Source organism: Coregonus clupeaformis, chromosome 20 (genome assembly GCF_020615455.1).
Source record: "Coregonus clupeaformis isolate EN_2021a chromosome 20, ASM2061545v1, whole genome shotgun sequence".
Taxonomy (NCBI): domain Eukaryota; kingdom Metazoa; phylum Chordata; class Actinopteri; order Salmoniformes; family Salmonidae; genus Coregonus; species Coregonus clupeaformis.
The window spans coordinates 63,835,923-63,852,687 of NC_059211.1; the positions used below are offsets into that span (position 1 = coordinate 63,835,923).

Here is a 16,765-nt window from a genome sequence, read left to right on the forward strand (position 1 = left end):
CTAACATCTCTGGAGAGACCTGAAAATAACTGTGCAGCGATGCTCCCCATCCAACCTGACAGAGCTTGAGAGGATCTGCAGAGAAGAATGGGAGAAACTCCCCAAATACAGGTGTGCCAAGCTTGTACCGTCATACCCAAGAAGACTTGAGGCTGTAATTGCTGCCAAAGGTGCTTCAACAATGTACTGAGTGCCTGAATACTTGCGAAAGTATTCACCCCCCTTGGCATTTTTCCTATTTTGTTGCATTACAACCTGGAATTAAAATGCATTTTTGGGGGGTTTGTATCATTTGATTTACACAACATGCCTACCACTTTGAAGATGCAAAATACATTTTTTTGTGAAACAAACAAGAAATAAGACAAAAAAACTGAACTTGAGCGTGCATAACCACACCAAATGTGTTTGCTTATTTTTTTTCTTTAAGCAATGGATTCTTTCCTGGCCACTCTTCCATAAAGCCCAGCTCTGTGGAGTGTACGGCTTAAAGTGGTCCTATGGACAGATACTCCAATCTCCGCTGTGGAGCTTTGCAGCTCCTTCAGGGTTATCTTTGGTCTCTTTGTTGCCTCTCTGATTAATGCCCTCCTTGTCTGGTCCGTGAGTTTTGGTGGGCGGCCCTCTCTTGGCAGGTTTGTTGTGGTGCCATATTCTTTCAATTTTTTTATGATGGATTTAATGTTGCTCCGTGGGATGTTCAAAGTTTCAGATATTTTTTTATAACCCAACCCTGATCTGTACTTCTCCACAACTTTGTCCCTGACCTGTTTGGAGAGCTCCTTGGTCTTCATGGTGCCACTTGCTTGGTGGTGCCCCTTGCTTAGTGGTGTTGGAGACTCTGGGGCCTTTCAGAACAGGTGTATATATACTGAGATCATGTGACAGATCATGTGACAGTTAGATTGCACACAGGTGGACTTTATTTAACTAATTGTGTGACTTCTGAAGGTAATTGGTTGAACCAGATCTTATTTAGGGGCTTCATAGCAAAGGGGGTGAATACATGTGCAAGCACCACTTTTACGTTCTTTATTTTTTAGAATTGTTTGAAACAAGTTATTATTTTGTTTTCACTTCACTATTCTGGGTATGTCCATTACATGAAATCCAAATAAAAATCAATTTAAATTACAGGTTGTAATGCAACAAAATAGGAAAAACGCCAAGGGGGATGAATACTTTTGCAAGGCACTGTAAATGTGCTATTTCAGTTTTTAATTTTTAATAAATTACCAAATAATTCTAAAAATTTGTTTTTGCTTTGTCATTATGGGGTATTGTGTGTAGATTGATGAGAGAAAAAAATCCATTTTAGAATAAGGCTGTAACCTAACAAAATGTGGAAAAAGTAAAGGGGTCTGAATACCTTCCAAAGGCATTGTGTCTTTATTGATACAATACAGCCCTGGTATAAATACAATACAGTGGGGGAAAAAAGTATTTAGTCAGGCACCAATTGCGCAAGTTCTCCCACTTAAAAAGATGAGAGAGGCCTGTAATTTTCATCATAGGTACACGTCAACTATGACAGACAAAATGAGAGAAAAAAATCCAGAAAATCACATTGTAGGATTTTTAATGAATTTATTTGCAAATTATGGTGGAAAATAAGTATTTGGTCAATAACAAAAGTTTCTCAATACTTTGTTATATACCCTTTGTTGGCAATGTCACAGGTCAAACGTTTTCTGTAAGTCTTCACAAGGTTTTCACACACTGTTGCTGGTATTTTGGCCCATTCCTCTATGCGGATCTCCTCTAGAGCAGTGATGTTTTGGGGCTGTCGCTGGGCAACACGGATTTTCAACTCCCTCCAAAGATTTTCTATGGGGTTGAGATCTGGAGACTGGCTAGGCCACTCCAGGACCTTGAAATGCTTCTTACGAAGCCACTCCTTCGTTGCCCGGGCGGTGTGTTTGGGATCATTGTCATGCTGAAAGACCCAGCCACGTTTCATCTTCAATGCCCTTGCTGATGGAAGGAGGTTTTCACTCAAAATCTCACGATACATGGCCCCATTCATTCTTTCCTTTACACAGATCAGTCGTCCTGGTCCCTTTGCAGAAAAACAGCCCCAAAGCATGATGTTTCCACCCCCATGCTTCACAGTAGGTATGGTGTTCTTTGGATGCAACTCAGCATTCTTTGTCCTCCAAACACGACGAGTTGAGTTTTTACCAAAAAGTTCTATTTTGGTTTCATCTGACCATATGACATTCTCCCAATCCTCTTCTGGATCATCCAAATGCACTCTAGCAAACTTCAGACGGGCCTGGACATGTACTGGCTTAAGCAGGGGGACACGTCTGGCACTGCAGGATTTGAGTCCCTGGCGGCGTAGTGTGTTACTGATGGTAGGCTTTGTTACTTTGGTCCCAGCTCTCTGCAGGTCATTCACTAGGTCCCCCGTGTGGTTCTGGGATTTTTTGCTCACCGTTCTTGTGATCATTTTGACCCCACGGGGTGAGATCTTGCGTGGAGCCCCAGATCGAGGGAGATTATCAGTGGTCTTGTATGTCTTCCATTTCCTAATAATTGCTCCCACAGTTGATTTCTTCAAACCAAGCTGCTTACCTATTGCAGATTCAGTCTTCCCAGCCTGGTGCAGGTCTACAATTTTGTTTCTGGTGTCCTTTGACAGCTCTTTGGTCTTGGCCATAGTGGAGTTTGGAGTGTGACTGTTTGAGGTTGTGGACAGGTGTATTTTATACTGATAACAAGTTCAAACAGGTGCCATTAATACAGGTAACGAGTGGAGGACAGAGGAGCCTCTTAAAGAAGAAGTTACAGGTCTGTGAGAGCCAGAAATCTTGCTTGTTTGTAGGTGACCAAATACTTATTTTCCACCATAATTTGCAAATAAATTCATTAAAAATCCTACAATGTGATTTTTAGGATTTTTTTTCTCAATTTGTCTGTCATAGTTGACGTGTACCTATGATGAAAATTACAGGCCTCTCTCATCTTTTTAAGTGGGAGAACTTGCACAATTGGTGGCTGACTAAATACTTTTTTCCCCCACTGTATTTATTTATTGATACTATAGAGCCCCACATTGGAGTTGTCATATTACCCATAAAACCTAGCGGTCAAACAGGGAAATGGTTCCAATCGTTTTCCCACCATTAAACACTTAACACTTAACACGTGGTATAGATACAATATATCTATATTGATACAATACAGCCCTGGTATAACCTGTGCTAGAAGTTAGCTATTTGTTCTGTGGTGACGTTTCTCCTAGGTACAAATCTAGGATCAGTTTTCCCTCCCCCAATCCTAACCTTAACCATTAGGGGCGGAAAGTGCAAAACTGACCTAAGATCAGCGTCTAGGCTGGGGGAACTTCACCCTACATCTAGCTAGCTATCCTGTCTCAAAGAATGGGTATTTGTCACCATGCCAGGTTTATAGTGCATTTCTGGGGCGTGGTGGTGTACAGTAACTCTCTCCTGCTGCCATGCAGTTCTGTATGAACTTGTTCACCCTGTCCTGTCTGCCTTTAACTCTTATGATGTGAGGGATTTTCTACTGTATGTCTGTCAATCAGTTCGTCAGGGTAATTGCTGGGCTAGTCTACATTGTCAATGCTTTATTCATTCAGCCACCCACATACTGTCAGCCACCCACATCACTCACACTTGTTATGGGTAATGGTACTTGTCGTGACTACACAACACACATCCGCCTATGCACGCACGCACACACTCACACACACACACACAGCTATGTCTTAATATACTTGTGTGGACATTTTTGGGACCAACATTTGATTCATTAAAAATCCTATTTTCCCCAAACCTAACCCTTACCCTAACCTTAGCCTTAACCTCTAAACCTAACATTAACTCCTAAGCCTAACCCTAAACCTAACCACTAACCCCTAACCCTAATTTGAACCAAACCCTAATCCTAACCCTAACTTCTTTTCAAGTGAGGTCCGGAAAAATCAATTCTCAGAAATGTAGGTGGTTAACTATTCTTGTGAGGACTTCTGGTACTCAAGTATAGTAAACGTGTACACACACACACACACACACACACACATCATTAATTTACACTGAAGTGAGGTCAGATACTTTCTTCTAAAGGAGTTTTCCCCACACACCTACTGTATGTGTGGACCACATATATCTCTAACCACACAGTTTACTATTGTGTAAACCTGCTACGCAATTAACCAGAAAACAACATTCAGCACCACTCTGTCTTGGCTTCAACATCTGAACCCAGGAAAATAATGTTAAAACCCTTAAAAGTGGACTGAAATAATTAGCAAAGGCCCCATATCCATTCCAGAACCCCCCCCACCCATACACACAACCACTACTTACCCCCTCCCTCCTCCTCCCTCCCCCCTCCTCTTCTTCTTTTGTCCTCCTCCCATACTCCCTCCTCACCCCCCTGAGATAGTGGTGTGAAAAATCACATTTTTCCAACATTTTCTCCCTGAGGTGGCTCTGGCAGGGATTCACACGGAGGACATTTCTGCCTTTCATACACCCCCCTCTCCCAAACACACACACACACACACACATGCACACACACTGGAACAGACCGGTTTCGGCCCAGCCTTTGATGTGCTTGCCATCTCATGCAGGTTGGCTTCCTTGGTTTATCAGTGTATGTGCGTACCGCTCTGTGTGTGTGTGTGCGCGAGCGCGTGTACGTACGGCTCTGTGTGTGTGTTTATTTGGCATCGTGATATCCCGGCCACCAAATTGATAATAATAAATCAAAACAATAATGCTGATAATAATGACTGGTTGTTAAAGAGAGAAACTGACAATGGTTGGATAGTTGGGATGGTTGTTCTGCAGCCAGAATAACTGGTTTTGGAGAGAACAGCATGAACTGCCAGGTGTGGTGTGGTCTGCACAGTGCTGGGCAGCATGTGTGTGAACGTGGAAGAGGATGTGTGTGTTTGTGGCTGTGTGTGTGTGTGTGTGTGTGTGTGTGTGTGGCCGTGTGTGATTATGTATACAGTTCCAGTAATTAACTTGAAAACTGAACTATCTGAGGATCAATCCCAAAGCTCAGTGGAGGTGTGTGTGCGTGTTTGTGTGATTGTGGTTATTAGTGTTGTGTGATTGCGCATGTGGTTATTAGTGTGTTCCAGTACAGGTTTTGGGAGATCTCACCTCCAGAGAGTTGGGCCATATGGTCCACAATATATCCCCACAAAGAATCTCTCTTTTGTCAGTTATACCAAGCTGGATGGCAATTTATTTAACCAACTGGATCTTCCCACAAAAGCATCCATCCTATATCCATCTCACGTCTTTTTTTCAGGAATATCTCAATTAACACATTTGCATTGGGTTAGTGTTGGTGACCCACTTCCAAACAGGTCAGAGACTCTGTCAGCGTCCCAAATGGGACCCTATTCCTTTATAGTGCACTACATTTGCCAGGGTCCATAGGGGGTTCTGGACTAAAGCAGTGCACCTTAAAGGGAATAGGGTGCCATTTGGGACGCTGCCTCCGTTTCCAACGCCTCCGTATCTTCCCTCTAAAATGTTAATTAGCCTGTGCTTTGAGATATTTGTGCTCAGGGCTGGCCATATGGACCAAGCATATGTTCTGTATATACAGGACAATATATCATTCACACATGGCTCAGGGATGAGCATTGATAAGAGAGGGATAGAGGAGATACATTTGGGACAGAACCGAAGGGGGATTGGTTCAGTACAAAGGGAGACAGTATATTGTGGGGTCTGTGTTGTCCCTCCCTTGGCAGGTAGAGAGCATAGGATTGCTTCATCTTTATTCTTACTGTGCGATGATGAGGTTTCCATTTGTTTCCCAATAGAATGATTAGAAAGGTTTTCCTGTTGCGATCATTCAGCCATCCTTCAATATCCTCATTCTGTAACTGGGCTTTCTCCATCCAAATGCAGAACGCCATCTTTCAGCAGTCCTGGTAGCATCCTCGCACGCACACACACACACACACACACACACACACACACACACACAAACACACGCAAACACACACACACACACACACACGCAAACACACACACGCACACACACACACACACACACACACACACACACACACCAGTAAACGAGCCAGCAGCCAATTGGACAAGCCCATGTGCCCAGTGCCAACACGTAGCATTTTGGGTCTGGGCTTAGCCAATCAGAGCAACTGACAGTGTCTCTGCCCGGGACGTCCAATCACAGAGGGCCTGTGCACCTGGTGATGCATTAGGGGCCGGCTACAGTGTTAGCAGTGGCCGGCCCCTAGACACACACACACACACACAGGTGCCGTGGCTAAGGTCCATGAGGAGCACTGGCCAATAAGACCAAGCCCTGCTATCTAACACGTGTCCTGGCACTGGACTGGGTGGCAGCATCCCTTTCCCATCATGCATTGTGTTATCAGTGGGCCACCTCTCCCTCCTTCTCCCTCTCCTTCTCTCCCTCTTATCCCAGCTCAGTGTTCTCCGCTCTCTCTCTCTCTCTCTCTCTCTCTCTCTCTCTCTCTCTCCCTCTCCCTCTCTCTCTCTCTCTCTCTCTCTCCCCCTCTCTCTCCCTCTCCCCCTCTCTCTCAACAATGAGAGCAGTGTGCCCACATTAAAAACGAGGGCCTCGCCGTAAAAATAAGCTTATGTGCTAATAAAGATGATTAGAAATCACACAATACGCAATAAATAAAAAGAACATTGTGGGCACAGATTATCCCCAATAAAAAAATGAAAGGAGGAGAGAGTGAAAGAAAGAGAATAATATTTACATTTTAGTAGACGCTCTTATGCAGTGGAACTTACAGGCACAGGTAGGGTTAAGTGCCTTGCTCAAGGGCACATCAAAATATTGTTTTCACCTAGTTGGCTCGGGGATTTGAACCAGCGACCATTCATTTACTGGCCCAACGCTATTAATCGGAAGGCTACCTGCCGCCTAGCAAGAAGGAGAGCGAGAGAGCAGGATAGAGAGAGGAATGGAGAGAGCGAAAGGCCGAGAGAAGGAGAGAGAGCGTTCATTGCGAATGGAGGGATATGAATAGCCTTTGTTTTCACCACAACTCAGGGTTGTGTGGTCTGCCAACGTCTGGCTCTTATTATGGGCTTTGTGTCTGCACTGCACGTGTGTGTGTGTGTGTGTGTGTGTGTGTGTGTGTGTGTGTGTGTGTGTGTGTGTGTGTGTGTAGTGTCAGAGAGGGCATACTTGGGCATGTACAAATGCATATATGTGTTAGTGATTATGTTTGCCCTCGTGTGCGTATATTATATAAACTCAGACTACCAGGTAGGCTTTTTCTGTGGATGTATACAGTGGGGGGGGAGACCGGTTTGGCAACAATGTGTGTGTTTCTTTCTCCTGCTCTATCCGTGAAAGTTGTGAAATGTAAATAGGATTTCACAGAACTGTGCGGCTAGCTACCTGGCTGTGGATTTGGGCTCCAGTCAGCAAAGTGGAGTGGAGTGGAGTGAGTTAGCCCGATCACAGCAGAACTGGAAGGGAAGGGAGCTGTATCTCACACACACACACTGGAGCGCACACACACACACACACACACAAACACACTGAAGCGCACACACACACAAAAACTGGAGCGCGTGCACATACTGAAGTGCACAAATACACACACACACACGTTTTCACAACTCCAGGCCATTGCCAGAGCCTTCCCTTCCTTTAGAATACAAATGAAGCCCCTCTGAATACAGACTAGTTAGTACACTTCCCCTCTGAATACAGACTAGTTAGTACACTTCCCCTCTGAATACAGACTACTTAGTACACGTCCCCTCTGAATACAGACTAGTTAGTACACTGACCAGACAGAAGGTATAAAAGCCTCCATCCAAGATGTAGACAGGATGTGTTGAAACTTGACTTGAGTTATTGGCATGCAAACTGTCATTTCCGTGTGGGACTGAGTTTGGGAAACCCTATTGTAGGGGATAATATTCAAATGTAATCAAAGCTCTGATTTGTACCAACCTCATGGTGACCAAGGTGAACAATAGAATAATGAACTGCCTATACATCATCTTTCTGTGGTTGTTCTTTCATTTTTAATTGTGTTCTGTATGTTAATTTGTTCATATATAATCAAAATGGTAGAAAAAAAGTAGGTGAAGAACAGAATGTTTCAGTAGTAAAACAAAATGCGTTCTCTATAGTACCAAGTCCTTGAACAGGAGCTGTTTTTCCTAGGATTATTCAGACTGCTTAACGATAAGCCTTAAACTAATACATCAATGCAATTTAGGCCTACAAGTGAGTTTGAAATGTGTGTTGTTATGTTATGTTATGTTGTGTTATGTATATAAATCCAATCAACGATTAATCAATTATTGTGTTTCAGGCCACTGACACGTACCTGGTGAATGAAGATCCTTCCAGAGGCCCCGGGATGCCCGAGTGTTTTCTAGTGTCTGATTCCTACAGGGTACGTACACACACACACACAATATTTCCCTACTACCTGTTACCGTCACTACAACTGTCACTATAGTTTTTTTTTTTTTTTACCAGGGCCCAGAATATATATATATATATATATATATATATATATATTTATCAAAATATAAATATATATTTATCAAAATATAAATATATCAAAATATATTTATCACATAGGTTGTAGGTCATTCCATTATATGGTAATTGCATCATGGAGTGAAAATGTCCACAACACATTCAGCATTCAAAACATATAATGCACATATTCATATGTCATTTATACACAAATCATACTTACTGATCAACAGTACAGTACACTGTTTTCCCTTCTGTTATTTATTTATTTGGAAAGTCTGAGCCATGTGTATTCACATATACATTGCTGCAAGTATTCTACATTTCTACGTGTCATGTCTCTGCACAGTATACATGTAGGCCTATTGTTTTGTGCTCGGTACATTCCCTCAGTCTCTGACTCCAGCCACCAGTCTGGCACATTGAGCGTGCTAATGATTTCATCAGTATGCTACATCACTTTCCAGTATGTAATAGCCAAGCCACAGGCGATGGTAAACAGCAAGTATGCATACTGCCGTACTCCTTCAGTGTGTAGAAAGAAGAAACGACAAGGCCCTAACACACACACACACACACACACACATAAAAAAAACACACACACACTCACATACATACATACATACACACACACACACACACACACACACACACACACACACACACACACACAAACTCAAGCACACACACACACACACACCAACCGCAAGGCCCTAACTATAGTTAGATGACATATGGTTTTCCCATGTGCTTTTTAATGGCAGATTTAGCCAGAGAAACTAGCTCTAACCGTTGCACTGTGGGTTTGGGGGTTTGAGGTAACTTACTAACGGTCAAAATAGGTTGTTTGATGCATGGGAGTTTGTGTGTGTATGTCTGTGTGTGCATGTGTGTCCGTGTGTGTGTGAAACGTGGGCTTGTGTGACACATGCGTGTGTCCGTCTGTGTGTGTGTCTGCTCATATACGTGTGCGTGTCTGTGGGAGTTCAGAATTCCCTTCATTTGGGGCTCTAGAACTCCTGGGTTGTTAGTGGTTGTGGTGAGAGGTTCTGTTAAGAGAACAACCTGTGATGAATACAGAGATGATGCTCCCAAATGGCAACCTATCCCCTACATAGTGCACTACTTTTGACCAGAACCCTATGGGCCCTGGTCAAAAGTAGTGCCCTATATAGGGAATAGGGTGCCATTTGGGACATGACCAGAGAGAGGGATTGAGACAGCCAAGGAGAGAGGGAAAAAGAGCCAGAGAGAGAGAGAGAGAGGGAGATGGAGAGAGAGAGAGAGAGAGAGAGAGCCAGAGCACAAAGACTAGGAGTTGTTGGGCTTGTGCCGCAGGGTGTGGTGAGGAGAGGGGGGATTTGGAATTGGATCCCCCTCTTTCTGATTTCCCCTCACTTTTTCTCTCTCGGATTCTCTCAATCTTTATTTCTATCTCTTCTGCTCTCTTTAATTGGCCACAGAGTGTAGTATAGTGTGTGTGTATGAATGTGCATGCTCTCTGTTTTGTGTGTGTGTGTGTGTGTGTGTGTGTGTGTGTGTGTGTGTGTTTTGTGTCCTGTAGGGGCTGCATAGCATTCCTAATGCACAGTGCTGCATGGGGCTGAGGTCTCATAAATCTACTGGGCTTCAACGGCTCCCAAAAACGTAACTTGGCGCTCGTGCTCCGGGGTGACTTCTAACCCTCCAAAACCGCACCCCTAAACACACACACACACACACACAGACCTATTTGTACACACACACACACAGACAGACACACATACAAATCGAACACATTCTCCTTCCTCACCTCAAGGGTGAATTGGTGGGATGCAGGAGAAGCAGTGTAATTGACAGGGTGTGTGCAACATATGCTCTCCCTGCAGCTATACATACAGAACGTGAGGTTGACCCAAGATGATAAACAAGCTGAACCGGGACCAGGGTGTTTAAGGATAAGCCAGTCAGCCACTCAGCCAGCCAGCCAGTCAGCCAGCCAGTCAGCCACTCAGCCAGCCAGCCAGCCAGTCCCCGCGCCACCAGCAGCCAGCAGCAGCAGCGTAGCCACCAGCCAGCCAGCCAGTCAGCCAGTCAGCCAGTCAGCCACTCAGCCAGTCAGCCACTCAGCCAGTCAGCCACTCAGCCACTCAGCCAGTCAGCCACTCAGCCAGTCAGCCAGTCAGCCAGCCAGCCAGTCCAGTCAGCCAGTCAGCCAGCCAGTCAGCCAGCCAGTCAGCCAGCCAGCCAGCCAGCCAGCCAGTCGTTGATTAAAAACAGAACTATGTTCTCGTCAGACAACACAAGTCCAGTTGTGGCTGACTCTTAAACAGCCTTTCTATTAGCCTGTAGATGACTATAACAGAAGGCTGGGGTTAAACAGGTTTGGTATTCTGTAGTACTGTAGTTAGGTCCCCTTATACATCATGTAATATATACATTTACATTACATTTTACATTTTAGTCATACAGTAATAGGATATTTAGCTGATGCTTTTATACAAAGTGACTTACAGATGTAGGATCTTAATTTAAAACACTCTTTTGTTCCTGATAATTTTTTATTGTGACAATATAGGTCAAATTAAGATCGTACATTTGTACATGCATTGAACATTATACCCACTACCAGAGGGGAAAATGGTAGGCTTATGTCATGTTGAGTTGCTCTGGTAGTTGTGAGATGTGCTGTTTGTAAGTGCTGGCTACCCCTGTTTGATTGGAGTGGTGTTGTCTAGCCTATTGTTAGAGTGGGCTACACTTTATAAAGTGTTGTATGTTTGACTCTAAGGGAAGAATATCTGTCTTTACAATGTGTGTGAGAAAGATGTTCAAATGCCTGTCACACACACTCACACACTCAAATGCACTAATAATGGGTAAGAACTTGGCAGTTGGCACGATCTGGGTCAGTAGTTGTTTCAACGTTATAATTGCGGTCAATGTTGGTTGATGTTTAAGTTTGATTTTTTCTCTCTCCAACTCCAACATGATCATATCTTTATAAAGCTCGAAGATTTACATATTAATATTTGATAGGGAAATAGAGGGAGAGAGAGGGGGAGTGTGTGTCGGAAAGAGGTCACAAACTTTCCCCCAAAGTTTGTGTAGGCTTTCACTTTCAGCTCTCGAGGCGGGGTTAGTGGTACAGCATAGAGTGAGCGCGAAGGGCACAGCGGAACGATTTGCAATGCAGTACCACATGCAGCGGACTTCCAACTTCTATCCAACTTGAATAAGATTCCACTTTATGAACTCTAAAATAACCATGTACTCCCCTTACTGCTTGACACAGGTAAAAACTCTACCTTTCTTTGGTATCCAGCCTCCACTTTAGCTCTCCGGATGTTGTTGGTTTTTGATGTTGTCGTTCTCCCTGGACTGTGCCGCTTGTCAATAATTTGGTTTTAGGGACCTTTTCGCTATCCGCTCGTTTCAGATGGTGTGTTCGGCTTCTCTCTGCTCTCTCTCGCTCTTACCCTTCTTTAATGGCATCTCTCCAACAGGCTTTCTTGTGCGTTTCATTACACATGGTTAGAAGAGAAAATGGCGCTTCTCCTGAATCTATTTGATATAAAAAGGAGGGGAGAGAAGAACTCAGAATGGAATGGGGCGCTATAGCTATTTAAAAACACAATAATTACACAACAATATCAACTAAGTAAAAGAACCAGCATTGCATGTATTAGTTTTGGAGAGCTTTAGCGTAGAAATGAACAATCTTTCTAACTTTGTTGCGATAGTTGTGGTGGCTATGGAGGTGTTTGAGGACTGTCACTGTGCTTGTCATTCAACCCACACGACAGCTGTAGCCGGGCTCTCAGCTTTAGGCTTCTGTTCTGTTGTCACATGAAAATGTCCGTATTGAGTTAGTTGAAATATAGTTTTACATTTCCAATCGATTAATGTCGTTTTTAGGTTGATAAGGATATAAGAAATAGAGGAGGAGAGCTGTATTATTTCGGAGGACGGCGGGAATGCATGCCCGTTTTCCCTCAATATTTGATTGTGTTGGGGTCATACAATTATAGCACAAATACTTGTAGATACCTTGTATGTAGTCGAGTATGGGGAAAGTTATAGTCCTAGAGTTTTCTTTAATTTGACACACAACGTAGGCAACCTTACAGGACTAGACAATGAAGGGAGAAATATGCCATTTAACTATGAGGACTTTATAGGCCTTTGACATCTGACCAGCTGACTGTATAGGCCTATGCATACATTTGTAAGGGTTGCTTGTTTTATTTTAATTTGGTTAAGTTGATCTTTGCTTTTTTAACGAGATACCTTTACGGCAGAATACAGGTGAATAAATAGGCCTACAAAAGTGAGTGTTGGTTTTGATATTCCTTTTGGGGTTATTGTGGACGGCAAAGGGAAGAAATTAAATGTCATTGCTTTGTGCGTAAATTTAAGGTGGTATTTATTCACATAGGCCTAACATTGAGGCCTTTCCCTCCGTTGGTTTGGAATTCAGATATGTGTTGACAGTGGTTGAAGAATAAATTATATACTGATACAACATTTATTATTTTAGAAATGAAAAATATGGCACACAAGGAAGCGATTTTGGATCATATGCTTTGGCTAATGTTTTTATGCATTTGAAACAGTTTTGTTGCTGACAAGTCATTGCATTATATGAAGGCCTATTTATCTAAATGGAAAATTACTAATTTGAGTGACTGTTTGACTTATTTGAGATGAAAATCTTAAACTTAGGTCACAGTGCAATTTACTGGCCCGTTTTCCTGGAATCAGTTGCGTAGCCTCATGACAGCAGGCCTATGCTTATATGCATATGAAATAACAACAGAACACATATTATTGTATTAATTTACTGTAAAAAAAAACAAATTACAGCTTTGATTAAGAATTTGGTTGTGTAGATCTGGACTTCACTGTAGCCATCTGAGAAAAACGTTTAAAGGCGCACAGAGCGGTGCGAACTTAACCTTCAGCTGAGCAGCACAGGACCGGCAGGACAGAACTTGTTTGCCCCTTGAAGCTCGACCGAAGTAGCTTACATACACACAGTAGGGCTATTATGCACTTAGATTTGAATATAGCCTTAAATGTCACAATCTTAGCACTCTTTTCCTTTGTCTGGTCCCATAGGCTGTAAACTGTAGGGCTATCTCTTCTAAAAAATACATGATTCTTACGTTGGCATTTTATTTATTTTAGTGTGTGACTATGTTCTATTTTGTTTTATCTTTTACTACTATTGTTGTATATCGCTCTCTTGACTGCTAAAATATAGCCTATATAGCCGTGCAGTAGGCCTGTAGGTCACGGAGCCTTAGCCCGTTTTCTCAGCATGGCCTATATGCCTACATGTGGCTGAGGTTGAATTGTACATTTTTTAATTGCATCTCTGACTTAATTTTAATAGCAGAATTCACGCAATGCATGTTATTTTACCAACCCAAGCGTTTACACGCACAATAGTCCAGATTCTAGACGCGGCCTTCTCAGCTTTGCAAGTGTTTTTTTCGAAGTTCCCTGAATGAATGAATGAATGCCCTTCGTTATTTTAATTGGACTTAATAGCCTACTTTAACCATACAATTGAATGTGTTGCTGTCAATGTAATTTCTATTCACTTTCTGTAACAAGTGTTCCGTTTTAGAAGTAGGCCTAAGGAACAGGAACTGCAAGTTTGGCTCCAGAAAAATATAGGCCCTCTCGGTCAGCTCTTTGTAGGAGACACTTCTATTCAGCTAAAATCACTGTGGAAGAAATGTCAGTCTTAAGAAACGTATTTCTTATAGAAAATCATAAACAACATGAATTATTTATTTATAGATAGATATTGTCATATGGGTCAGCTGGGGTCAATGTAATTTAGCTTGTAAGAGTTCAGACTTGGCATTATATAATTTATTTGTTTTATTTGCCTATACATTTATTCAGGGCACTTCTTTCAAAAACGGCTTATTTAGTTTATATATATTTCCAAGCCAAGTGCATATGGGGTTGAGCTCTACGCGCATCATGTTTCCCTTTCTTTCCATTAATTAAAATTAATTGGCTACAGATCCGCCTACATGAGCGGAGCAGCGCGGCGGGCGCGTGCATGCTGCCAATATGCGCGTGCATGCTGCCCATATGCGCAATACATATTGATCTTGATATGCTTCTGTGAGATGATTTGTTTTCCTCGCGACTGATTTTTACCAGTAATTGATTTGTCAGCTTTATAATGATCTGATCTAATTTAAGTTAGTAGCATATTCAGTATTTCCATTATAAAAAGGCAGTCATAGTTGCTTGGCCTCGAGACATTATGCAGATTATTTGGCAGTGAAAATATGAAAGGAAATACATTATATATTTGCCTTGCCTGTTCCAATATTATAATTTATGTTTGCATGTTGTGCAAATTCTTGCCATATGATCTTTTGACTAAAAAGTTCCCTGCATGTGTAGAGCGGAGTTTGCAGAGGGCCAATTAACCTTGGTTTTCCGGTGAGTGGCATGGTGCTTGTGTGTGTGTGTGAGAGAGAGTTAGAGAGAGAGAGAGAGAGAGTGTGTGTGTGTGTGCTTATCATACCACCCGCGGGAATTATCCTCGCGTTCCTGCGGACTCAACCATTTTGTCTGGAGATTGTCTTTACATTTTCTTCGATTTGACCATGTTGTTAATAATTAAAACATCAGCAGTGGGGACATGTGGTAACAAATGAAAACAATCACTGATACATTATTAATGAGGATAAAAGCTTTGTTGGAATGGACATGCTTAGGTGAGGGACCTTGGGCATGACGCGTAATGGACGCGCAGTATGGATAGCCAAATGAGTACATTTGCAAAGTGGCACTGGGAGGGTTTTTGAGGAGGAATATGGCACCGTTTTATATTTTTTGGAGGGAGAGGAGGGAACCATTTGCATAATGTTTTTATGTAATGTGTTTGGATATCAATTATTGCTTCAGTCTCCACTCAGGTTTCCTTGCAAATTAGATGTTTAGTGCAGGCTAGCCTGCGTCGAGTCTGGATTTGCTTGCGTTTTCACAAGGCTTCTGCAGTCTGCCTTTAACGCACCGTGCCAAGTTTTCTGCAACTCTTGATAACAAAATACTTAACTCTTGCTGGATATGCATATAGTTGTTGGTCGATTGAATGTTTTAAAAAATGTATATATTTTATGCTTAATTATTCCCAAGGTGTTTTAGAATTGATATCAAGATCAAATGCATAGGCTTACTTAAAATGCACTGAGCCGTGTGTGGCAATGAATGCCCGCGTGGCCAAACATAGCTGTGAGCTTTAGGTAATGTAAAGCGATAGAGATAATGTTTATTAGCATCTCTCAAACAATAATGTAGTTGTAGTTTGATTGCGTGTGAAGGGAAAGCAGGGACACTGCTGTATGTGTGTATCCATATTAGTGAGACGGTGCGCAATTCCGGCAGTGTGTTTGGGAAGTGCTGCAATGAGATTTGGGCAGGTCAGTGCACAGGGATAAATGATCAGGGCCGACTCTAGCCTTTTGGAGGCCCTAAGCTAGATTTCCTGCAATTCTACCCATTTTGCCATGGGTTGGAGTCCAATTTTTAAAAGTTTTAAAGCGACCGCTTATGTAATTTATGCCTGGAGCCAGCCCTGTCAATGCTTGTAGGTTAACCCCTTCCTTCATCACTTCAGTATTGGAAGCACCAAACTATTGATTCATCTCAATGAATGATTCAGCAGTTGATGATGATGTCCTTATTTATTATGCAATTTATCAATTTGGAACAGCTGAGAAATCACAAAATAAAATGTTTATTAAATGTATTTTTAGAAAATTCATAATTGGCTTTGATACTCTGATTGGTTAGAAATGATCCAATTGCTGATGACTTTGTTTTGTACAACACCCCTCATTTTGACGTCACCACAAACGACTTCAATGGTGGCAGTCTGACTGACGTATGTAGCTAGCATAGAGCAGTGGAAGAATTCAGTTTGAGTCGTCAGGCAAAGATAGATAGGCCTTAGTCCTGATGTCAGGCGATAAGTCGTCAGTAGTGTGAGTTATTCTCACCCAGCTTGTCCTCGAGGGACCTCATGCGTCAGCGGTGGGTTTTGTTTACACCAGCACCGGATGGTGACTGGGGTGACGGTGGTGTTGGTGTAAGCTGAGGTGGCCCCCCGGATCCGGTAACATAGCCTACCGTGCTGGTAACATCGTTCCTGCCGTGGCGTCACTTTTCACCACACCGACACCGGGACAGGAGCTGGTGTCGGTGGTGGACATAGAAATATAACTATTAGAATGGGAGCCGCAGC

At 42.7% G+C, this 16,765-nt stretch overlaps 1 protein-coding gene across 13 annotated transcripts in view; it reads left to right on the top strand.

Moving 5' to 3' along the window:
* Positions 1-16,765, top strand: part of LOC121553920 (nuclear factor 1 X-type) — a 153,935-nt gene that overhangs the window by 10,808 nt on the left and 126,362 nt on the right. For 12 of the 13 annotated variants that reach the window (XM_045205698.1, XM_045205705.1, XM_045205702.1 and 9 more), the window contains exon 2: positions 8,333-8,416. In XM_045205698.1, the coding sequence (XP_045061633.1) occupies positions 8,333-8,416 (84 nt within the window). Of the gene's footprint in view, positions 1-8,332; positions 8,417-11,602; positions 11,780-16,765 lie in introns of those variants that run through there. The other variant, XM_045205701.1, reaches the window with a different exon arrangement.